This window comes from Desmodus rotundus, chromosome 4 (genome assembly GCF_022682495.2).
Source record: "Desmodus rotundus isolate HL8 chromosome 4, HLdesRot8A.1, whole genome shotgun sequence".
Lineage (NCBI taxonomy): Eukaryota > Metazoa > Chordata > Mammalia > Chiroptera > Phyllostomidae > Desmodus > Desmodus rotundus.
This window is the reverse complement of record NC_071390.1, coordinates 123476996-123503673: the sequence shown is the minus strand read 5'-3', so window position 1 is coordinate 123503673 and position 26678 is coordinate 123476996. Positions and strand designations below refer to the sequence as shown.

General features: G+C 35.1%; 1 protein-coding gene across 6 annotated transcripts in view; it reads left to right on the top strand.

The window, feature by feature from the left end:
• Positions 1-26678, top strand: part of EPHA5 (EPH receptor A5) — a 322354-nt gene that overhangs the window by 54328 nt on the left and 241348 nt on the right. For all 6 annotated transcript variants that reach the window (XM_045185762.3, XM_024577634.4, XM_024577652.4 and 3 more), the window contains exon 3: positions 14889-15552. In XM_045185762.3, coding sequence (XP_045041697.2) covers positions 14889-15552 — 664 coding nt within the window. The remainder of the gene's footprint in view (positions 1-14888; positions 15553-26678) is intronic.

The window sequence follows — 26678 nt, the reverse complement described above, 5'->3', positions numbered from 1 at the left end:
AAGCAGTAATAGTAAATCTAATGCCTTCTGGTATTTTCATTTACCCATTTTTTTGTTCATTAATTCATTAACTCTTTCATTAAAATGTGATTAACCTCTGTCAACCACTAAGCTCTACTCTACTTCCAAAATTTCGTTATTTCAAAAATATTTTATAAGTGAACTCATATAGCATTTAAATTTTGAGATTTAATTTTCTCATTCAGCATAAGTCCTTGGAGATTCATTCAAATTTTTACTTGTATGAAGAGTTTGTTTCTTTATATATTGAGCAGTATTCCATGATACATTTTTATTACAGTGTGTTTAACCATTCACCTATAGAAGGTCACCTGGGATGACTCTAATATCAGGAATATTTAAAATAAAACTTCTGTGAACATGTACTATAGGTGAACAGAAGTTTTCGTTTACCTGGAATTAAAATCAAAGGGTGAAATTGCTGCATTTTATAGTAACTGCATGTTTAGTTTTGCAAGAAATTTCATTTTCTAAAGGGCTTAACCATTTTACATGCCTATCAGCAATGTGTGAGCAATTCAGCTTTATCACATTCTTATCAATATTTGGTGTTCTGACTTTAAAGAACAGAATAATTTTAGATATGTGTGTAGTGGTATATCACTGTGGTCTTAATTTGAATTTCACTGATGGCTAACGACATTCAACATTTTTACTCGGTTTACTTGCCATCTGTGTATCCTCAGAAGTAATATGTCTGTTTGTGGCTTTTATCCATTTTCTAATTATATTATTTAGTTTTTACTGGTAAATTCTACATCACCTTTGTTTGCTAGATATAAAATTCTTGAATGACTTTATTTTTCTTTCAGCCCTTTGAAATGGGCTTTCTCTCAGGCCATTCCACTTTTATTCTGGCCTGTGTTGCTTTTTTTTTTTGAAGAGGCGACTCATTATTAAGTTCTTGTTCTTCATTTGATGAGTGGTTTTTCTGCTGCTTTTAGCGCGTTGGCTCTCAGCAGTGTTGCGGTCACATGTCCAGGCTTGCATCTCGGTGCAGTGGGCATTTTGGATTTGAACATCAATTTTTTAATAAAATTTGGGAAAATTTTGATATTCAAGTATTGTATGTGTCATTTTTTCTTTCTTCTCCTCTTTTGGAGCTGTCATTACACATATGTTGACATGCTTAATTTTGTCCTAGAAGTCTCGGAGGTTCTGTTCATTTTTTATTTAATATTTTCCTATGTTCTTAGGATTAGATTCTTTTTATTGATCTGTTATCATGAATGTAGTGCACTTCCTGTTCATTTATATATTATTACTATATAATTATATTGATGTAGTAAGACATAATTTATAGTGTTGTTTTATTTATTTTGAAGTATATCAAAATGTTTTACTCTTTTTAAAATGTTCATTTCCTCATACATATTTGAGATCATTAGGTAAATGAATGGATGTTAATCTTGTATAGTGATGTATGGTAGGAATGTAACACATTTTATATTACTATTAATGATGATGCAAATGTTTTATAATGTTTGGCCATTTCAACTTTGGGGGAGGTGTCATTTTGGCATATATATCCTCGGTCACATGTGAAAATATTGGTTTAAAATATTTTCTAAATTTGTCCTGTGTTGCCAAATAGCTTCCCAAATTCGGCCACCTACATATACTCCCAGCATGGAAGAGTCCCTGTTCTCTATGCCCTTCTAAAACTTGATTCCATATCTGCCTATGTTTCTTCTAATAAACATACAATTTTAGTGTAAAGAATAATTTTATATTCAGTATTATCAGCCAAAAGTGGAATAGGAAATTATTATCAAAGAGCTTGACATGTCCAGCAGCCCACTAGGCAGTATTTTCTAAGGACTTTTAGTTATATAACAGAGAAACTATTAATCCTGTAGCAAACAGCACAGTAATGCCGAGGACAGTCACTTCCTACAAATATGGGTCTATTCTTTATCATATCAAGAGTCCCATTTGCTCATCTACAAATAGAGATGGATGGACCAAATAATATTTAAGATTCTTTATGCTAAAAAATTCTATATATCTGTGCCATTAATTAGAGTTATCTGTTATTGCATTTACTCTAAGTTTTCTATTACTGTACTGTATTGGTGAAAGGGATTGTGTCAATAAGCAGAGACAAAGGCAGTTTATAGCTTGCTTTAATTTTAAGGATAAAATCACACTGCAAGATTAATTTCACTATTTCTACTTGTGGTTACTAACCTAAGCAAAAGGCCTCAGAATGATGTAGGGACAATACAGGAAGATAAGGAAAAATATAGGCAGAAGAACCAAGTAAGAAAAATGTAAGATTTCCCTACTCTTGCAATTTTACTAATGCTATAAAAATTTTATATTTGCCTAGAACTTTTAACATTCTTAGAAAAATCCATTGTTTTAATTAACTAATTAACTAATTAGAAATAGAAACAAATCAACTAATAAAATTTAATTAGATATTTTGATTTAATTGATAAACAAGGTATTTTTATAAATACTAGCCAATCACTGCCTTTGGTGTGCCATGTTATAAAACTGCATTCTAATGTAGCTCAAATTTACATTTGCATTAAAGTAATGATCAAATATATGTAAAAATAAACACTGAAAAATTGAAATTGCCATTTTAAAAGTATCAGTGAGCATTTTAAACTTCCATATTAAGATTTTGGTGTGGGGTGGGGTGGAGGGATGGAGAGAAAATGCAGACAACTGTAATTGAATAACAATAAACATTTTTAAAAAAGATTTTGGCAAGAAATGTGCACTTGTATTCACTGAGCAATTTTGGTTGTTGTTGTTATTAACTGTTTGAACAGAAACAGCTGAAAAATGATTGCAGTGAAATTTACAATGGGCCCACAGTGGTTCCTCCTTTTACTTCCATTTCAATGACAGAAACACTGGGAAAAAATAAGGCTGTTCTCCATGGCAGTTCCAGCTGTGTACTGGACAGCACTTACTGTAGGTAGCCTTCGTCTCTACAGAACATCATGAATACGGACGTGGCAAGTGGATGCAGTGTTTTAGTCAGTGCTTGGCAATAGACACACTTAGATGTGAATACGCTCAAATCCCTAGTGTAGCTGTTTCCCAACAAAAGTGAGATAGAAATTCACGTTGAATAGCCACTGATTACAAGAACATGATTAATGTGAGATATGAAATTGAATTGAATTATTGGTGCTGTTGTTAAGCCTACATCAGAAGTTTAATTTTATCTATTGAAAAATGAGGGGAGAATAAAGACCACCCAGTAAAGACAACATTATATTTTCTGATATGTATTATAGGCTGGCTAAATAATTTAGACTAGTAATTGGGTTATTAGAAAAAAAGTTGCCGAAATATTAAGAGTATAGTATCTATTTTGACTAAAACATTAAGCACACCAGTGATCACTCTCCTTTATTTTTATAACATTGAATCCCAATGGAAACTGAAAATTTCATATAGCTATAAAAAGAAAGCTTCCCCGCAGAGTGAATAGTTGTCTATTATAGAACAGTATTTGTATTAAAGAGAGTAATAATGGCACTCTAACATTTTAAAGTATTATTGAGAACATGTGCTTTTAAGTAGCACTGGGAGCACCATCTCTGAAATCTCCCAGGGGCTGTCATGCAGAAGTTTTCATAGTATGCTTGTACTTGTGTTCACTGTGAAATCCTGAAAACGGGAGAAATGTGTGACTGACTTCTTAGATCTTAAACTCTCTATGCTAAATGTGTATTCCTGCCTCATAATTGAGATCGAATAAACTCTTTAGAAATCTATAAACTCACAGATTATGTAAACTTTTGGAATAGTACACAAAAGATACTGATATTAGCACAGCCTTATATACTATCAAATGTTGTACTTACGATCTCTTGGTATAATGTGATAGAAAATATAGAAGGATGATCCACTGCAGCTTAAACACAGAGGTATTCCAATATGCAGTGAAACGATAATGGAACTAGCTTAGATCAATGGTTTATAAATCTGCTTTTAGCTGCTTCTTTAAAAATGTAGTTTATGGCGCATGATCACTGACAAACAAGATAACATGTCCCATATTTAATGGAACTACTTTTTGATAAAATACTAATGAGATCATTTAAGATTTTAATTCACTTTACTACTTTGTTAATTTTAGGCATACATACCCACTTAGCTCATTTTACCTTTTAAAATTGTGATTGATCACTCGATACACTTAAATTTGTCCTTGTAAGTAAAATTTTCTAGAAAAAAAAGCCAGATTTTGAAAACTTGAAGTATTTGTGACATATATCATTATATTTTAAATTATTTTTTATTGATTATGCTATTACAGTTGTCCTAATTTTCCTGCTTAACCCCCTGTACCCGGATTCCTCCCACTCCCTCAGGCAATCTCCACACCAGTGTTCATGTCCATGGAATACGTGTATAAATTCTTTGGCTACTCCATTTCCTATACTATACTTTACATGTATGTGGCTATTCTGTAACTACCTATTTGTGTTTTTTTTTAATTTTCAGTTATGGTTTACATTTAATATTATTGTGCTAGTTTAAGATGTATAGCATAATGGTTAGAAAATCACATATTTTACAGGGTTCCCCTGATGTTTCAAGTACCGACCTGACCCCACACATAGTTACCGTGATATCATTGACTATATTCCCTGTGCTGTACTTCGCATCCCTGTGACTATTCTGTAACTACCAATTTGTACTTCTTAAATCCCCTACCTTTTTCACCCAGCCCTCTGACCCCCATCTCCTCTGATAGCAGTCTGTTCTTTGTATCTGTGAGTCTGTTTCTATTTCATTTGTTTATTTTGTTCTTTAGATCCCAATCAGAATAAAATCATATGGTATTTGTCTTTGTCTGACTTATTCCATTTCACTAGTACCCTCTAGGTCAATACATGCTGTCGTAAAAGGTAAGATGTCATTCTTTCTTTGGCCATAATATTCCTCTGTGTGATTGTACCACTGGTTCTTTATACACTTGTGTGTTGATGGGCACTTGGGCTGCTTCCATGCCTTGGCTATTGTGAATAATGCTGCAGTGAACATAGGGGTGCATATATTCTTTCAAATTAGTTAATTATTTTGCCTCTTCACCTATTCCGCATACCCCCTTCCATCTGGCAGTCATCAAAATATTCTCTATATGATTCTGTCTCTGTTCTTCCTGTTTGCTTAGTGTGTTTTCAAGATTCAGTTGTTGAGAGATATGTATTTATTGTCAATTAATTGTTCATGGTTTTGATCTTCTTTTCCTTAAATAAGTCCCTTTAGCATGTCATATAATAATTGTGGTGATGATAAACTCCTTTAGACTGCCTTGTCGGGGAATCTATTTATCTGGCCTTCTATTATAAATGATATCTTTGCTCAGTAGAGCAATCTTGGCTCTAGGTCCCTGCTTTTCATGACTTTGAATATTTCTTGTCAATCTCTTCTTGCCTGCAATATGTCTTTTGAGAAATGTGCTGACAGTCTTATGGGAATTCCCCTGTAAGTAACTAACTTTTTTCTCTTGCTACTTTTAAGATTCTCTTTTTTATCTTTAACCTTTGGCATTTTAATTATAATGTGTCTTGGAGTGGGCCTCTTTGCATTTATCTTGTTTGGGACTTTCTGTGCTACTTGGACTTATATGTCTATTTTCTTCACCAAATTAGGGAAATTTTCTTTCATTATATTTTTTTCAAATAGGTTTCCAATTTCTTGCTCTTTCTCTTCTACTTCTGGCACCCCTATGATGAGAATGCTAGGATGCTTGACTGCTTGACGTTGTCCCAGAAGCTGTTTCCACTGTCCTCTTTTATTTAAATTCTATTTTCTTGTTGTTATTCTGATTGGTTGTTTTGTTTCCCCTTATGTTATAAATCATTGATTTGATTCCCAGCTTAATCTACTCTACTGTTGTTTCCCTGTAAATTGTTCTCTATTAGTGTGTACTATTTCAATTAGTATGTACTTTATTTCTGACTGGATCTCTTTTATGCTGTTGAGGTCTTCACTAAGTTCCTTGAGCATCTTTATAACCACTATTTTGAACTCTGCATCTGACAGATTATTTATCTCCACTTTATTTAGTTCTTTTTCTGGAGTTTCGATCTGTTCTTTCTTTTGGACCATGTTTCTTTTTCTCTTCATTTTGGCAACCTCCCTGTGTTTGTTTCTATGTATTAGGTAGAGCTTTAAAGATTCCCTATATGGAAGCATGCTCTAATTAGTAGGTATCCTGTAGGGTCCAGTGCCACAACCTCACCTATCACTCAAGCTGAGGACTTGAGGTCTACCCTTCATGTTGGCTGAGTCCACCTTCCTATTCTAATTGAGCCTTAATTGCTCTTGGCATGTCAATGGGAAGGATTTATGCAGGCCAGTCAGCTACAAGAGTAATTGTGACCACTGGTCACTAACCTCCACCCTTTGTGGAAGATCAGCTGTACATAGACAGGATGATGGTGGGTCAACGTGGTCTGTAGCTGCCCACTGGGTGTGCAGGCTCTGGGGTTTCCCAGGTGGTGCAGGCCAAGGTTAACGCCCACCTATGTTGTGCCTGGGGCCACCCTGCATGAGCTATAAGGCAATCTGAAATGTCTGCTACTTGTATGGGGCTGAGAGATTCCCAGGCAAAGCAAAGTGTGAATCTAGGCTGGCTTTTGCTAGTGCCTGGCCTGGTAGCAAGAGGGACGGGGGACTGGGAGCTCACTGATGTTGGCTGTTGCTTGTTTGATAGGGTTTAGGTAGTTGTGAAGTGTGCGCCAACACCAGTCATTCATATGGAATAGTCACTGTTAACAGTTTGGCTGTGCCAGTAAGTTGGGTGTGATGGAGTCTCAGGCAATCTCCAGGGTAGGGCAAATTGTTTAGCCAGGTTGATGGAGTCTCAGATATGGCCCCCTTCTGCCAACTCTTGGCTCTGTGGGGAGGTGGGGTTCAGAAGGGGGACAATGGCCTCTGCCCACATTTCTGCCTGTGAGAAACCTGTCCCCCAGCTCTTGCCTTGATGTCAAACACTTCAGTTTCCCCCTGTGTGCCAGTGATATCTTTCAAGCTGCAACCCTGGTGCTAGAATTCAGAGTGAATGAATCTGAGTACTTCCATGTATGGGCTCTTTAAGTACTTCCATACATGGGCCTAAAGACACCATATGATTAGGACACCAGTACTTTCTTCCACTCCTCTGGTTTTTGCAGCTAAGAGTTATGGGGACTTATCTTTCTGGCACTGGAACCATGGGTCTGGGTGCCTGGTATGTGCCTGGGACTCCTTGCTCCCAACATATCACTCCCAAAAGTTCATCCACCAGGATGGCAGGCAGGACCCACTCATTCCATCTCTCTGCCCCTTGCACCATTCTGGATGGATTTAGTTTCTTTAATTCTGTCGTTGTCAGACTTCCAGTCAACTCAGTGTCTGACAGTTTGGAGTGATGGTTGTTCTATGTTTTAGGTGTAATTTTGATGTGGCTGTGCAAGGAGACATGCCGTGTTTCCCTTGCTGCCATCCTGCCCGGAAGCCATTGGTTGATTCCAATATCATTTTATATAAGGTGAAACTATTTAATATACATTTTCTTAAAAGTGGAGTAGCAATGAATACATCATAAACATGATATATGTTTATAGTTTTGGTTTTAGATTATGTTCATCACAGTATTTTATGAAAAACTTAAGAAAAACTTTTTTGCTTAAATAATAAACTCCAGTTGTGAATATTTTATCTGTTCTTGTGCTTTTGATTTTTCCAATCTCTAATTGATTTTTTCTGCATTGGATAATTTTTGAAAACACATAGCAACAGTGTGGGGAAGGTGGGGGGTGGGGCCTGGTGGAAGGGGAAGTGCATGATGTCTGCAATAAGGTCAACAATAAAAATAAATTTAAAAAGTGAAGCATAACTTTCTGTTGTCAAGTATACATTTGACATGTGTGACAAAGTGCTGTTGGCTATGTAGTTTGGTTCAGCAAATAAGGCTCTGAGACCATTAATAATAAAGATAGCATCTTACAAATATAAAAATAAAATACAAGAAAGAATCAATGATATTTTTTCTTTCTTTTTTTTATTTTCTTATAACAACTAAGTGCATTATTGGGGGAAAAAAACAAAAACTATGAATTGTTTCTCCAGGGGAAGAAAAACCTCTTCTTGTCATTCATATTTAGTGTCTTACACATCTGTCATTTTCATCCCTGTGAAAATATTCATATAAACTTGAAAGCTTTAATCTCTGTCTTTCTCAGGTGATTTTGGTTTTTGAATTGAATGTGATCTCATAAACACTTTTTCTATTCCAAGGGCTATAAAATAATCAACTCAGCTTTATTTCATACACAGAAAATTACTTGAGTGACTTCTAACAATGTTGCTACATCATACTCAAACCTTTTAAAGATGTTTTAAATAACTCAAACTTCTACTTGATGCATTTTTTCTTTTAGCATATTATTGAGGAACTATAACAAGATTGTTGATTCAATTGATTTTTGAACTTGATACATTTTGATATTTATTTTACTAAAAAACCATAGCTAGTAGGGATATTAAATTTCTGAAACAGAAGGTATATGCTGTATATTTTATTCTTTTAAAACCGTGTTGTCCTTGTGGTTGTGCATAAAGGTTGAGGTGTTTCCGTTGCTCAATGGACTTGGAGTGGTCTTGATCCAAATGTCAGAAATCCATTCAGGAAAGATGGATTCTGGTAATTCTACCATCAAGGCCAACAAGTTTATTTTTTGAGCACATAAATATCCAGTTCATCAGATATTGAAAAATTTCTACTTTTGATGGTTAAAATTACTTCATATGCTATTTTATGCATTATATTTTTAACACTTCAAAGGGAAAAACATTGTTAATATCAAAGAGTTCTGACCACAGACATCACTCTGGCAGTAATTAGTGCATCAGTAGTTCTGGGCTCCAGTTTACTCATCTGCAAATGATGTGGTTGTGTTCTGTAAGATTGTGTCATGCACAGGATGTGTGATAAAATGATCTTGTCAAATATGGGTTGACCAACTCTAGTTCTAAACTATTCCTCCTGTATATATTACCTTTGAGGTTTCACACATTCCAGGATTCATTTGGGATTACAGCAAAATGTCTTTCAAAGCACTGTAATCCAAGATGCAGCTTGTTCCATTTGAAACTCATTGTTCAAGCATTTGGGCAGCTACTAGACAGGCTGGTGAACTAGGGACCCAAATTTTGACCAAACATGCATGGATCTCAATAATACAGTACTTCTTCCTAATGAAGAATGACTTGTAGTGTACCATAACACATCAAAATTAATAATAAGTGGGAAAAAAGTCAGTTCCAACAATAACAGGGTTCTTCATCTTTTCTCCCATTTATCATGTTCTTAAGTCATTTGTGCTTGGAGGAATTTCTGACCAGTTTCCCTCAAAATAAATGTCCTGGATTGAATATATTAGGTAATTGCAGACTTCTGCATGCACACATGGACAAATGGGCTTAATTGCACATTCAACAGAGAGGAAAATACAGATTTTATGTAAGTGTAGTAAGTTTTAGAAAATGTTATGGGGAAGACTATTAGTACTCATTTATCATGAACCTGAGGAAAACAATAAGCAATTTTCTTAGGTTCTTACTTGAGTATTTTTACCTACTTTTAATCAGTAATATGAAATTGAAAAAACACATGAAATAATGAAACTAAAATGCTGATATTAAAATTACTATAATAAATTAGAAAATAATAATGAGAAAAACAAAAGATCTTTTTGTGTTTAAAATTTCTGATTTGTTATATTATATTTCATTGGATTTTTGCAATAGCAAGAAACTTCCCAGATTTCTAGACTCTAGGTAAATGTATTATGAGGTAGCAATTAGAATGTCTTGCTCACTGGTTAAAATGGGTAAAGTGCCTACTTCTAAACCTGAGCACATAGTCAAACTATTTTTCAGGCACTTTCTAAGGTTGTGGAGGAGAACTACTTTTTAAAAATATCAGTTAATAATTTGAAAATGGGATACAGTAATTTAGGAAACATACTCTGCATACACAAACAAGCACAAACAGAGAAAACCAAAGTCTATGATACGAACTAGTGATATTTCAAATACAACAAAAGCCTAATTTTCACTTCCTTTTGGAACCTTTAAAAAGGAATTATGCAAAATATTGTGATATTAAAGTTATCACATGCTTTGGACATGTCAGAGTAAAGCTGGAGGCAGTTGATTCCTAGTCATATTTCAACATTTGTCACCAAAAAAATCTCTAAGATAGCCCTAGTATTGTTTGATTGAAATAAGAAATGGAGGGCCACTAACTGATATTCTATATTCTGGGATTTTTTTTCTTAAAAGATCTTATTTATTTATTTTTAGGGAGGGAAAAGGAGGGAGAAAGAGAGGGAGAGAAACATCAGTGTGTGGTTGCTTCTTGCATGCTCCCCGCTGGGGACTCAGCCCACAACCTGGGCATGTGCCCTGACTGGGAATCAAACTGATGACACTTTGGTTCGCAAGCCAGCACTCAGTCCACTGAGCCACACCAACTAGGGCTATATTCTGGGCTTTTAATATGTACAGAATAATGAAGACTAGTTAATGAAAAATAAAAACAATATTTTAAAACATATCATGCTCAAAATATAGCATAGTTAAGCTAAGCTGCAAGTTATAATTGGTAAAATGTAACAGTAATGAAAAAGTTTTACAGGTTAATACACTAAATTAAATTTTTAAAAAAAATTTACAAATTATTGGTATAAGAAAATGTCTGAATTATTCCAAATGTGAAATTAGTGTATCTCTGTAAGAGCAGGGTTGTATATATGTTTAATATTGATTTATTCATTATAAAATATATGACAAGTGCCATACTTTGTGCCATGTGGTGTCAGATGCTGAGATGCAGTATAGAAAAAGAAAATCATGTCTTTACCTTCATATGTGTGTTTCAGAATATAAGATATATAGAGATACAAATATAGGAAGGAGGAAGGGAGGAAGGAAGAATGGAAGGAAGGAAGGAAATAAAAGGAAAGGAAAGGAAAAGAAAGGAAGAAGGAAAGAATGAATTATTCGTGGTTACATGATTTCTGAAAAACCTGAATTTAGTTGTGACATATGGCTGCAGTGCGTCAGTCCCAGGAACTCCACACATAAATCTGCATACGGAGGACAGAGCTGCGCTGACAAACAGGCAAAAGGACTGCTCAGGTGGTCAGGCCTGTCCTCTGGGAGCTTCGTCAATTTCTTCCTGTTCTCTTGTCTTCAGGTTCCTCATTTCAAAAATCAAGAGTGGGATCACATCTTTTAAGGCCCCTTCTTCTGTGTTATATTAGGTGGTTTGGGCAGTTTCAGTTTGCACGCTAGTTTACATGTAGCCAGTGTGCCAGTGGATGGGTCTCAGTTCACACGTCTAGATGTTAGAAGAGACGGGACTAAAACTAGGGCTGCAGGCCGATACTCTTTTCTCTGTACAAGACAAATCAAGTATTTCTGTTCATGCCTTCACTACAAAGTTTCTTACCATTGTACTTTAACCTTAATGTATTAATCTCTGGTTAAAGAACAAAGTAAATAAAAACACTATAATGAAAACAGAACTAGATAATAGGCACCCTTGATAACTTGAAAGGTCAAAATCAACTCCGTTCATTTGGTGATTTCTTATGTATATTTGGGAGTATTCTAGTCTAGGCTGTGTGTCCTGCACAAGTGTTTTTAAGTATTGAAAGCAAAAGAAGTGATGTATAGGCTGGCGGATTGGAAGTAAGAATGATGTTAGCAGGCTAAGAAACATTAGGAGCTTGGGGCTAGAAACCTAATAAGGCAATGAGAGGCAGGCAGAGAGAAAATAGTTTTTAATGATTTGATAGGATAAGTTGATAACTCCATGATACATACATGGATATGAAAATAAGTCCTTTTTTTTTTTCCACTTCCTTGATTAATGTGCCTGACTTCTGATGTCTGGCCAACCATGGGATTAGAATGCAAATGACTTGGACTTCTCAGTGCCCACTGGGAAAAGGAGCAAGCCCAGGCATCTGGGAAAGAAATCAAGCAAGCCCAAGCTGTCTGTGTAATGAGTCTTTAATCTTAAGACAAAGAAGTAGGAGTAAGGAGGAAAGAAACACAGAGAAGCCAGGGTTCGGAGGCTGGGCCTTGTAGAGCTGAATGGGAAGAACAGAGCTGCTCTCTCCATATTGCATCTAGGTACCACACTTCCATAATTCCCAGGCATCTCACTGTAGTAATCAGAAGAGCAGCAAATACTTTTATTAAGCCATAGATTATAAGAAATCCAACAAAATTGAGCTGAAAATACTGTCTTTCTATCTGTGACTTTCATTATGTTACAGTAATCTTCTTGATATGACATTTGCAAAAGTGTCTAGGAATATACCTGTCAGGTTCTTAAGTTCTTTGTGACTGTTGCTTCTCTCCATCCTCTTGTTTCCTATTCATAAGTGAGATTTTTGCTTAGAATAATGGGATGTCCTCTTTGTATTAAAAGGGAAGAAATCTTGGAAGAACTCAAAGTTTTATTTCAACCAAGCTAAATAAATGAAATATGTTCATCCACTTCTTAGTGTTATTTATAATAACTAAATAGGAATAGATATTTATGGGAAATGCATATATATTATCTATTTGATTCCCTGAATAACTTATGGTCATAATTATTTAAATTAAACTCTTTCTATTCATTATTAGAAATAGAAAATTTGAGTCTTCATTTATATTTTGGACATTTGAAAAGAAAAATAAATACATTTCCACCATAATAAATTTCAACATCAAAGAAATTTACAGTTTTTCTCTTCTTAATTGAGAATATTGGAGAAGCAAGATGCTTATGCACACTCTTTGAAATTATCACCTGAAGCGGTAGCTATTAAGCTGTCTTGTCAAGTGCTGCTTGGCTTGCATTTTTAATAATATTTATGGTACCTGGACTTTGTACAAGCAAACACTGAATTGCTTGCCTTATAATCTTGTAAGATGCTGCTCTTTCAATTCCTTTTACTTGCTAGCAGGGTCCTATTGGAATATATGATGCAGAAATAGGACTTCTATAAATCATTTAAGGCCAAGGATTTAACATCCATTTGTGTTTTATATAAAAAATACATTATAAAATAAAATCTAAAGCAGAGTAAATGTAGCATTTTGGTTTTTTTCAGAGAAGAGCTTTTTGATGTTATTTTTCACATTACTGATTCACAGAATATATATTTAATTAATCTTGTCACAGTAAGTTGATTACTTTTATTGCTCTCATTCAGTTAGTTGAGGTGCTCTTTTTTTCTACACAATATTAATCATGACATTGAGTAACCATTCAGAGATTGATACCTGGATCGCTTTAGGGAAAAAAATGTAAATAGTTTAACGATAGAAGGCTGAAATAGAAGGCTCAGTTAGAAAATCAGAAGCTATCAAATACATTTTGAGAGAGGACAAGTGAGATGAAATGAAAGAACTGAGGCTTCTCATAACACCTTCATGTGAAATTTGTTAGGAGAGATCAAATCTTGACGTCCTTCTCTTGTGATTAAGGAGCTCAGCAGTTTTCCCTCAGTAGCGCTTTTTACTTCTGTCTGTTTGATAGCAGCTAGCATTTTGAGAGGGACCATGTGAGGTAGATGATTTATGTGAGTCTCTTGTGACTCCGCATTTTTCACATTTGTCAATTGAATGGAATCAAGAAATAATGCTTTATTTAATTTTATGTCTGAAGAAATAAGGTTCCATTAGGTTTATCTATATTGATATCTGAAATCGCGTCCTGTATTTATTGAAAGTCATTATGACTTCATCACTCTCTGTGTTTCACGGCCGACTTTTTTAGAGTTAAAATTGTATAGTTTTGTGTACAATGATTTTCACAGGTTTAAGACATTTCTTAAATAATAATAATATCAAGAAAAATTTGGTTCTATATTTTTCAGACAGTGGTTATGGTACATCGAGCTTCTCAAAAATGGAATATTTTATTAAGACAGTGATTGGCTCAGACTTCTTCTTTCACCAAATAATATTTTTGAAGCTGTATAAAATTATACTTAATTTTCTACATTCTGTATATGTTTAGAACTCTTAAGGTCATTAGGCATAAAATAATGCATTGGTAAGATAGAATTAATGCATTTCCAGGATATAATAACATGTCTGTATTTGAAATGGCGAGGCTGTCTGCATTGCTGATTTATAATTTTTACCTCTATTTTACATGTATCTAGGTTTATATTTGTGGATATATCTGTGAATAAACATTTAGTTATCCAATTCGTTAAAGAGTGCAACACAGATCGGTTCAATGAAATGAAACTACATTATTAATTTTAAACTAATGAATTTTCTTTCAAGTTTAATTACGCTCATGTGTTGTTTGTAACATGCCACAATGAAATGTGTGAATTCATGTCATTTTTTCCTTCTTTTTCACATTTACTGCTACTTTCTCATTGTGGTATTTTAAAAGATATTGTTTCTTTTTACTCTAAAAGTTTATCTATCCCATAGTCTGTGTACTTTCTTTCATACATACATCTCTTCCTTTCAATCTTTCTTGCTGTTAACTTCATATGCATTCAACTTTGTTTTATTTTTACTCTGAAACACATGTTTTTTTCTAGTAATATCATTCATATGTGTTCACTTTGAGTTATATTAGAGACAATACGTAAGACATTTCTAATTTACTTAATTTATAAAGGGAATTAAAAAATTCTTTTTGTTATTGTTGTTGTTCAAGTACAGTTGCCTCCATTTTAAATTCTTGCTATATAGCTCCTTCTCCCAATGCTAGATATTGAGGTTATAGAAATTCCCACATATGAAATGGTTTTGACTATTTTAATGGTTATTTCCTGTTTTTAAATATGTGTTTCTATCTTATATTACAGTGGGAAGAGATTGGTGAAGTTGATGAAAATTATGCCCCTATCCATACTTACCAAGTATGCAAAGTTATGGAACAGAATCAGAACAACTGGCTTCTGACCAGTTGGATCTCCAATGAAGGTGCTTCCAGAATCTTCATAGAACTTAAGTTTACTTTGCGTGACTGCAACAGCCTTCCTGGAGGACTGGGGACCTGTAAGGAAACTTTTAACATGTATTACTTTGAGTCAGATGATGAGAATGGGAGGAATATCAAGGAAAATCAATACATCAAAATTGATACCATTGCTGCCGATGAAAGCTTTACAGAACTTGACCTTGGTGACCGCGTCATGAAACTGAATACAGAGGTTAGAGATGTAGGACCTCTAAGCAAAACAGGATTTTATCTTGCCTTTCAAGATCTGGGTGCTTGCATTGCTCTGGTTTCTGTGCGTGTGTACTATAAAAAATGTCCTTCTGTGGTACGACACTTGGCTGTCTTCCCTGACACCATCACCGGAGCTGATTCTTCACAGTTGCTAGAAGTGTCAGGCTCCTGTGTCAACCATTCTGTGACAGATGAACCACCCAAAATGCATTGCAGCGCAGAAGGGGAGTGGCTGGTGCCCATCGGGAAATGCATGTGCAAAGCAGGATATGAAGAGAAAAATGGCACCTGTCAAGGTAAGGGTTTGCCTGCATATCTGCAGGTGCTGTCTGCTTCCGTTGGATCATGCATATGTATTTCATCCAAGGATCATGAGCAGGCGACCTTTTACTTTGCTAATTTATGGAGATTATTTCTTTTCAAGTTTGATTTCTCTCTTCTCAGAATTTAAATTTTTTGGCAACGATGAAAGATTTAATGTTACATTTTATTGGCTATACATATTTAATACTCAGAATATCTTACTTGCAGTATAACATTCGTATTCATCTGGCTTTCAGGAGTTTTATTTTTGAGCAACTCAAATGAAGGAATCATTTCTTTGTATGCACTCTCTTTGAAAGATTATTATCTGCTACTCTGCTGCTATTTTGGTCCATAAGAGAAAACAGTACTATTTGTTGCTTTATAAAATTCAAATGCAAACCTTATTTGAGACTTGTTTGGGCACATTTTTAACCCTTTTAAAAATTCTTCAGAAATAAGTTCAGTCCTATAAACTCCATAGAGAAATATTTGCTAGCCGACAGGACTTAGTTTATTGTGTTGTTTATATATAATTGCTATCACATGTCTGCTTTAAAAAATTACAGATTAAATTTTAAATGCATAGTAAGTAGTGCCAAAGAAAATAAATGCTTGGAGATAGAGCCAATATAGTAAGATCATTTCAAAGCAATTTGCAGTTGGAGATTTTTTTCCATTTTAATTTTTCTTTTAAATTGAAACTTGATCATGCATGCTTCCCTCTTCATTTGAAAATACGCTCATTTCGCCCACCGTGTGGTGAGTTACCCTTTTAAAACTGGATTTTTATCAATGGTGTTTTGGAACAAGGTGGTAGTCTTTGTGTCAAAGTGAAGAGCAGCTTATAAGGAAGAAAACATTTTTTTCTTAAAAGAAAAATCATTGCTCCTTGATAACCTGAACTTGTTTTCACCATGATGTACACGTACTAAACAGGTAGTGGGAGTTTACGTGTACTAACTAAGGAGAACACCAAATGCTGAGAAGTCATGCTAATCCCACCTGTTACCTTCAGGTAATTTTTTTCTTTTAAATTCCATCTGTAATGTGAATCAGACTTGCTCAAGTATTTTTCAGGCATGAATGTATATTGATTATAGATCCAGGGAAATAAAACTAGGGAAATTACCTATAAATCATAATGAATTTGCTTAATTATTTCTCTCTAGAAACATATAGCACCGTTTTTAAATTTTCTTTTGCAGCACCAGCTTATATGTATTTTGTCTCGTGTAATTAAGTGTGGCTGTTTTTCCATGTAATCTGTACAACTCTGTGCACACACATGCGTGCACACACATGAAACAGAATTTTATTAAATCAACATTATGTTTCAGAGGTACTTTCAAGATTGTCAGGGAAATGAATTATATTTTACTCAAGACTGGATTTAAAGGAAAGTTATAACTAACTTTACTTTAACTTCTTTTTGATCAGTCTTCATGGTATAAGGTGAAGATATATATAATTGTAGAAAATTAAATACGATCCACTGAATACATTTTATTCTTTTCCCCCAAATATTTACAAGATATATCTTATTATTTCTAAAATTTTGTTTACTAGTATAGTAAAGCAAAATTCCCTAGTAGATTAGTTGTTTATATCATTTTAGAGAATATGTGGTCAATTTAGTTCAACGCACAATGACCTTTGTCTTTATTCAGATTGACAGAGGGGACCTGCATTTTTAGAGGATAAATTTTTATTGTTACTGGGTTAAAATAAATATTTTATTTATGGCAAAAAATATCCTGGGGAAGTGGGGTTCTGACATAATATGTCTCAGTGCAGGCATTTAATGCATATTTTCCTCTTCTCACACTCTTCTAATAATTGAGGAAAGGAGACCTAATTCAGAGACAGTGGAGTGAGCAGCAAAGGCTACATGGTAGAGAACGGCTCCGAGCTGGACCCCGCGTTAATGCGTTTGTTACTGCGCCACACTATTTGGAACAAAGATGAGGGACCATGAAGGCTGTGAACTACGCAGCCCCAGAGGGTGTTGTACAAAATATAACGTAGTCTATAAGAAGAGTGCCTCTTGGTGTTTTCCAATGTACCAATAATATGTGGCCACTCTGTGAGGAATTCTGGAAGTTTATTCTATAAATAGCATTGAATGAATAAACAAGAGTTGATGGTTTGCTTTAGATAATTAAGGCATCATACATATCCCCAAGGCATTTATATCTATATATAATACACATATGAAAGTAAATATATGTGTGCATGTGTTTTATAAAATTCCACTATAACTCTAACCCAGTGATTTTTAACTTTTTTCATCTCATAGCACATATAAACTAATTATTAAAATTCAGGGATACACAAAGATAGATTGTTTTTGATCTGACCAAAAAATAGATATAATTTTGTTTCATTCACACTGGATTGTTATTGGGGTGTTAACTGTTGTCATTTTTTTTTGATTTGACAATATTAAGGGAAAACAGGTCAGTGCCACTGACTAAATAGTCAGGTTTTGCATGTTTTAAAAATCCCTGCAGCACACTAGTTGCACAATAGCAGCTCTAACCTATTCTATGATCTTAACCTGCTATCCCCAAACTTTAAAGTGGAGAGCTCAATGTTTTGAAATAATCTTTGATATGCCACAAATCTAGGGATCACTCTTAACATTTCCCTTCTAGTCAGTGACTATGAAATTCTAATCCATCACAAAATATTTTTCTTAAAATTATTTATGTCTATTTTCTTTTCCTCCAATCTATAAACATATCTTTTTAGAAGTTTATTTTCAAATTTAATGAAGGAAAAATTAATGAATGACTTGGTTTATAGTGTTGATTTTTGAGTCATGTGAATGTGTCACATCTACATAAATCCAAATGTGGTTGTTTTGTTGGTGGGTATCAGGCTCTTCCACAGGATTTTGAGAAAAAACTTCCAAGGACCCATGCACAGGAGACTGTGGTGGGCAAGATAGTTTTTCCCAACTGGCTCCATCCAGCCATGGGAAAAGTCCTACCATGTCTTCTACAAAGCCCAAACAAATGCCAGTGTCCAGAGTTTCTGCTTCATATTAAAGCTTACTTAGTTTTTTTGAGTTTATGCCATCTGCTGTGGGCCCTTGTAGCTGCTAGACCCACAGGGTCGCATGATCAGAGGTGAGAGAGAACATAAAGGAATGTGGTGAGCAGGTCACAAGCGAGAGAGATAGAGAGATAGAGATAGTGAGATGGAGATAGAGATAAAGACAGAGAGAAGGAGACAGAGAGAGAGAGAGAGACAGAGAGAGAGAGAGAGAGAGAGAGAGAGAGAAAGAGAGAGAGAGAGAGAGTTTCTTTATTCCCCTGGGATTATATTAGCTTGGGTTTGGGAGGTACCAGGTACTTATTCAAATGAACCAATCAACACCCAAGCTTTCATGGCCTTTTGATAGGTCCACCCCCTTGTTAGACTGAATGTAAGAATATTTAGGTTAGAATTTAGCTGAGACTCCAACCTATTGAACTGCAGAAATCCCAAAGTTTTGTTATTTTTATCTTTTCTTGTTGTTACTAAGTTTTTAAAGTCCCCAATAGTACAGAGCAATGCAGGCATTAGAGTAATATATTTTGGTTTGATAGATAATATTTTGCCCTCAGATTACTTTATTCTATACATTGGCCTTTTAAAAAAATTCACATGAAATAAAATATAAGGAGGTATTTTTATTTATAGAAATGTGAAACTAGATACTCACATGAGTAACGAGGTGTATGCCTTGCTGTTAAAGCTGATGTAATACACAGAACTTCCCAATTTTTTTCTTTTTCTCACCAATTTATAATTCTCTGTTGTCACTAATGAAAACATTTGAGTTTATTTCTACATCTTATAGTAGCAGATACATGTATTTAGAAAATGGTTAAAACTAGCTCAAATAGGAAGTCTTTGGGCATATTTCATCAATCATATTTTGCTATAGTTCTCTACTCTCTTGCTCTAAGATAAAATGTTCAATGCTCTAGAGTGGAGATAACGTGCCTCAATCACAGTGAGGGGAAAGTGAGATCTTCTTAGTTCCCCTATTCAATAATCAACAATACGCTGGGATTTAATTAAGGGTATAACTATATTAAGAAGCTGATGTTTGAGTAAATGCTTTAATGATTTTATACGTTAATATTTCCCAAGTGTGTGCTAGGAGGTGGCCTGGTAGTTGCTGTAAGAATGTGCTCATGGTCCCTGGTATATGGGCAGGACATGGTGGAGTTGACCCAAAGGCCTTTAGAAGTAAACCTCCAGGACTGAGACTACTGGGCAGCTCATTAACACACGGCTTGAACCCAGAAGTCAACTAAGAAGTGATTCCGATGGCTGGGGTGGGGGGAATGGTGAGGGGAAAATGGAGACAACTGTACTTGAACAACAATAAAAAACAAAAAAGAAGTGATTCAGGAGTCCCAGATCATTTAGCAATATGGTAATCTATTATCTGCATGCCCACACATTTAACTTCCTTAAAGAGAAATTAACTGCATTTTCCATAATAATCTAGCTTTAATGAGGTAACAGAATAGTTTGGTTTCTATTGTATTAACTTAAAACATGGAGCATTTATTTTTCTAAGGCTTACTTGTATGCCTGATTTTCTATAATAAATTGCTTTAAGTATACAAATTTATTTCTTTAAATGCTCTTTATTTTCTGAAACCAATAATGTATTAAATCCATTTATACAAGTATGTTTTCCTACTTGTTATTTATTATTATTTCTGATGAAATCCATGCTATTTTTTTTCTCTTAAGAATCATATGAAATTTTTTTGGAGTGTAAAATTGTTAGCAAAAACACATTTTAGAAGTTCCTGCTTTTTATTGAAGTGAATGTGTTTGACAGAAGCAATTGAGTTCACATGAATCAAATGTTGCCCGCTGAGTTCTCCTGTGATTATGTTGCTGACTTACTCAGATGCAAGGCAAGACTGCTAATCTTCATCAGTTGCTAGTGGAATGAAGTAGTAATTTGAAATTACCCCTAGATAATTATAGTTTCACTTATATCAAATGGAGAAAGAGATTTAGATTGTGGGTCACTGCCAAAATCAGTCAGAGTGAAGAAGGTATATAATGCATACTAAAATACAGGGTAAGGAGGGGTTACGTGCCAAGGGCTGTGGAGAAAAAGCACTTATTAATTGTCCAACTGAGAGATGATTGCACAGCAAGGAAAATGTAGTGAAAATAGGGAAGAGCCTTGGTTCAGAAACAGTGCAGATACTGCAGGGAGTTACATGTCAATCATTCATACTTCCAGCGCATATTTGTGTTTGAAACAAAGTTGGCTGGAAATACAGTGTATTAGGCGTTCCTGTAATTATGCATTGGAGAACCTGGTTATTTTTAATTAGGCACATTACCAAAAAATATCAAAGGGGTTGAACTTTTGGTGCTATTTGGTATGCTCTTTTATGCAATAAGAGAAAACTAATTTTAATTTCAAAGTTTTAGCGAAAGATGGCGATCACGAAGTGCAGAGTACCAGTGGTGCGTGCACCTTCCTGCGTGTGTCCTGCTGCTGTGAACCACCTTCGTCGGGACAATTAAGTGGTTGAGTCACTTCACCCATTTTCAGGTGTTACACAGGAGGATAATAAGATGAATTTTTCCTACTTTCAAACTCCTCCTTGGATAGCTCTGGATCAGTTCTATTAAGGTTTTAGAGCATACCCAGCATTTGTTTTTGTTTTTGCTTTTTTCTCCCTAAATCATGGTTTCTCAACACTCGCACTGTTCATGTTGTGGGCCAGATTGTTGTTGCTGTTGCTGTTGTTGCTGTTGCTGCTGTTGTCATTGTTGCTGGGAGAGGGGATAGTACCATTTATTGCAGGAGGTTCAGCAGCTTCTCTGGCCTTTAATTCCCATTCAGAGGACCGCTCCACTCCCCACTTTGATAGCCCAAAATGCCTTCATATAGTGCCAAGTATGCCCTGGGGGCAAAATCACCCCCAGGTGAGAACCACTCACCAAAATAAAGGCCCACTGCCAACATGAGCAGACGTGCTGATAGAACTAAATAGGTGTATAGACAAGATACCTTTGCAAAATGTTTTTTTTTTTCGTTCTGCAGAATGAAAGAGGTGTATACTTTGAAATGTGACCAATTTAACTTGGATATAGTTGGAAAGATGCTGTTTGTGAAAGGCCGCGTGCTCTATTTGTTTAAGCACACAGATTCTGAGACAGAATTCTTTGATTCGAATAGTGCCTTTGCCTTTTATGAGCTCCATACCATGTGCAAGTTACTGCATCTCTCTATCCCTTGCTCTCCTTGCCTCTACATTATAGCAGTCCTGTAAGACATATGGAAACTACTTAGAATGGTGCCTCACACACTGTACTTATCCAATGAACATGACCTGTTTCTTAAGCTCTTATCAAAAAAAAAACATACTTACAGGAATCTGTATCTGTCTATTGCAAAATACAGAAGAGCTTCTGTTTAGAAAACTCTACTTTACTTAAACTAGATAGTAGATCCTCGGACAGTATACTTTATTAAAGGATACTCATACATGTTTATTTATTGGATCATAAAATGTAAATACATTAGAACCTTCTTCGTAAAGATGATGTGCTCTCTGGTTTGCTATTTTACCCATGCTTTAAGTTATTATTGTTCTGGGCATCCATATAATTCCTGTATCCTAAGAATGGATCACATAGATATACAAACATACATACCTACTCACAGCTACAGCTACAATTTATGAGAGTTACCAATGGCAATGTGAGGATGCAGGGTCAGATAGGTGGTGAGAAAATGTTTCTCTGGAAAGGTGATATTTAACATAGACATGGAAAAAAGCTGTGTAAAGAGTTGGGGAATGGCTTAACAAACAGAGGGAACATTCATGGCAGAGATCTGTCATATTACATCAATCAGTTTTGTGTACATATATTTTATTCTAAAATCATTTTATATTTTTAAAATGTATTTGAATATTCAAATCTTAGCAAGTAAAGATCTGCTAACTCTTGAAATTACCTGCTAAAGGTGCTGTTCATATATATACATATATAATCATAAAAAGAGAATTTTGAATAATGTCTGGGGTCAAAAACATGCATATTAAACATAAAACAATTTAGTTTATTTATTAGTACTGTTGGTGGATACTATTTGTAAATCACTACACCCTTAAAGATGAAAGCCTTTTATTTTTTAAGATCCTAATGTTTTAATGGCCCAGCAATGATTGGTGACAGGAATTTTCTGCTATGCGTGCATCGTAAAATAAAGGGGGACTTGGCCATTAAAGAAAGGGAATCAAAGAACCAAACAGTGTAGTCCCTCCTGGACAAACTTTCAATCTTAATTTGCATTCCTACTTTCTTTTTTTTAATAAAAAAAAAGATGCTGGTCAAAGTCTTGAGTCCCTCACATATATATGGAGAGAGAGAGAGAGAAAGAATAAATTTAAAAGACATGTTATCAGATACATGATATACCTCATACTTACAGCAATAGTAATAATTGCTTTGGGATATTTACTTTGGGTAGGTCTCTAGGACATTTTATTTTATTTTATTACAACATTCCATGTTCACACTGTGCAAACTAATTTAACATTAATGAACTTGAGCTTCATCATGATTGTATGGATGGAAAACTAATGATTATATTTATGTTCAGGTGGCTCATATTGTACCAAACTCCTCTTGATAATACATATGCATTGAAATGATATGCATTGAAATGATATGCATTGAATAAATCCTTTTATTATAGTAAATTAGTATAGGAAGATAATTATCAGAAAAATATTTAATGATAAAGTTCTTTCAAAGGCCACATCTTAACTGCTATGTTCAGAACTGATTTAAAATCTATGACATCTGAATGTGCCAAAAAATGAAAATCTAATTCAACTTTGTGTCTTTTTAGTATTATTCATATAGCGGCAAAAGGACTTTCACAAAGTCTCATAACATAAATCAGTACAGTTATTATGGGAAAAGTTGTATGTAGCAAAAAGTTTAATGTTGAAAATTCACTGAGTGTGATTTGGCAAACATCTGAGCATTGTTCACAGATTCTTAAAAGTACAAAGCTCAAAAAGTGATTGCAAATGATAAGAAATGAAGTAGTCAATACTTACATAAATCATGAAGTATACTTAAAACCTTGAAATTGACCTGTGAAATCAGCAGGAGATTTTTGTTTGCTGTAAATGAAAGACATTGGGCTTTAAGGCGATGCAGCCTCGGTTCAGATCTCTTCCATTTGTTAACTGTGTAACTGTGGCCAAATACAAAACGAGGGTGAGACCAATTTCCCTCCTATGTGAAATGTTAAATGACATAATATGCACCTGCAAAGTCTGCCTGTAGAGGGACATTAAGTCTGCTACTTCCGGTGTTGGGCATGGACCAGCAGCATCACCAAGACCTGATTATTTTTAGAAATGCAGAAACTCAGGCCCCACCCTGGAGAAACTGAATTAGGATCTATATTTTAGCAAGATTTCTTGTTGTTGTTGTTTATGTGCATTTGAGAAAACCTGATATAAGGGAGTCTTGGAGAGAATGCTCTTCTCTACTTTGTATTATACATTAAGAAACTGAGGTATGAGTACATTAAGACCATATAACTGTATAAGGGAAAAGAACATAAATATATTTATCTTAATTTCTTTGAATATATATCAAAACATTGCACTCTCCATGTTGCTTCAGAACTCATTTGCATTCATTTATGTGTCTATCTCTCACTCCAGATGTTTCTTAATATATTTTTATGTAGGTTGTAATTATATAACTTTAGACAATATGGGCCCTAATTATAGCCTTCTTTTAATCTTGCTAATTTCATCTTGATTTAGGAATCCCACATTTACTGCCAATTCTTTGTACTATTATCATACATAGAGAATATTGGCAAATGAGGTGGGAATTAAACCACAGTAAAGTAGTGAAAAAAAGGCAAACGACACCCCTGTTTGCATGTCTCCTGTTTAAGAATGACCTGTTCTTTTGTGGAATGCTTGTCTTTTTTTCATTGACTTGTGGAGGTTCCTCACATGTGTTAACATTTCTTTCCACTGATGAAGGATTTGGGGGATCAACTTTTATCTAATTCTGCTGCTCTCAACATTTGCAGTGCAACACAATAGTTTTATTTTTTATTCTCACCTGAGGACTTGCCTATTGGTTGTAGAGAGAGGAAAAGGGAGGAAGAGAGAGAGGGAGAGAAACATCGAGAAACATTGATTGCTTGCTTTTCATATGTGCACCATACCATACATGGCTTGCCCACCACCATCACCTGGGCATGTGCCTGACCAGGAATCGAATGGGTGACCTTTCATTTTACAGGACATCACTCCAACCAGCTGAGCCACTCTGGCCAGGGCACAACACAATCATTTTAAATTGTATTGTTGCTGGACACACTTGGAAGAAATGTTGATTCCATTGTGTGGTGCTAGCCAGGGCATCGACATTTGTTAAAACTCCTCAGGTGATTGTTATATAAGGTTTGGTGGTTGTTGGTGGCTAGCACCCAAAGCTCACCCAGGGAAGGCCACAGATTTTGATTCTTAAAGGCTGTGATTTCTTACCTCCCTCAAGAGGTCATAGACACAAGCCTCTTTTGTCTGATTTTCCTTGTGTCTGTGGGTAGAACGCTTTACCCAGTGCTTTCTTGAGGGTACAGCCAGCGTTTGAAGCTTTCTTAGAGCTGTGTTTCTATGACAATTAATATGTTAAATGTTTTGTGTTCTAACTGTATAGATTATTTTTAGTATAGCTTCTGTATGGATTAGCCTCGAAAATTTACTTAACCCCTCTTTTTAAAAAAAGAGTTCATGTATTTATTTTTAGATAGAGGGGAAGGGAGGGAGAAAGAGAGGGAGAGAATGTGTAATTGCCTCTTACACATCCCCCAATGGGGACTTGGCCCACAGCCCAAGCCTGTGCCCTGACTGGGAATTGAACCTGCAACCCTTTGGTTCGCAGACCAGTGCTCAATCCACTGAGCCATACCAGCGAGAGCTACTTAACCCCTTTTGAGGGCTGCACAAGACACTATCTAAGTAGCTTAGCTTAATTTGTAGATATTAATCTATGTAACTGATTTACTTATATATCTACTTTATACTACTTACAGGATAAAAGGTATGTTATTTAACTAAACTGTACAGTTTATTGCCTTTATATTTAACTTATACATTAGTTCAGAAGGACATGGCAATTATTATAAAGCAGGAGAGAATGGAGACACTACCCCGGCATAGTTCTCTCTAGAAAGTGTATCTTTACATGCAACAATAAAAAATATGAATTCTACACTATCTGTGATCCCATAACTTGTTTCCATGACATGAAAATGCTTTTGTATCTTTTATTATCTGGTCATAGATGCGGATCACATCTTATCTTCTAGCATTTGGTTCTCTTTGTTGTTAAAATGTTTTATCTGTATTTAGGGCTGACCAGTAGGGATTCAACGGCAAAAATTAGAATGATTTGTTGATATGCTTTTATCTTCTCTGAGCTTGAAGATATCCTGCTCATTTGAGTATTATTAAGGTATAGTTTTTGCAAAGAAAAAGAAAAGGAAAGAAAGAAGAGCCACAGTTTGAGGGAAGTAACAATTAGAGCAAATGATAATTTGACTAATGGGTAACTCCATTTCTTTGATGGGATTCTTAGCAGGAATCAGGCTTAGGGAATGTATGCTCCCAAGTTCCTCCTTCTGTGTGATTGCGAAGGCGATTATGCACAAAGGCTTTTTCCTCAGATGAATTCAAAGCACTGTGAAAGGAGTCCATTAGGACGTTTTTAAAAATAAAGGATGAAACCATCGGAATTTTATTTTCCATTTTATGGATTGGAAAGTGATGTGATGTGATTTCACCAAGGTTTCCCAGCACTCCACCCAAGCTTTCCTTTCCCACACACATTTGAGTTTGCACCTCACAGGCAGCAAGCGACGTCATTCCTTGCATCTGTGAATGGTTTCCCAATACTCTCCTAGTCCCCGTGTATTGCAATGCTAAAAGCTTCCTTTTTTAGAAGTGGGCTGACCGGTGTTATTTATTTATTTAAAATTCTCTTTAGAAGGTTTTGTATGTCATCTGTTTTTGCTCTCTTGGTTCGAGAT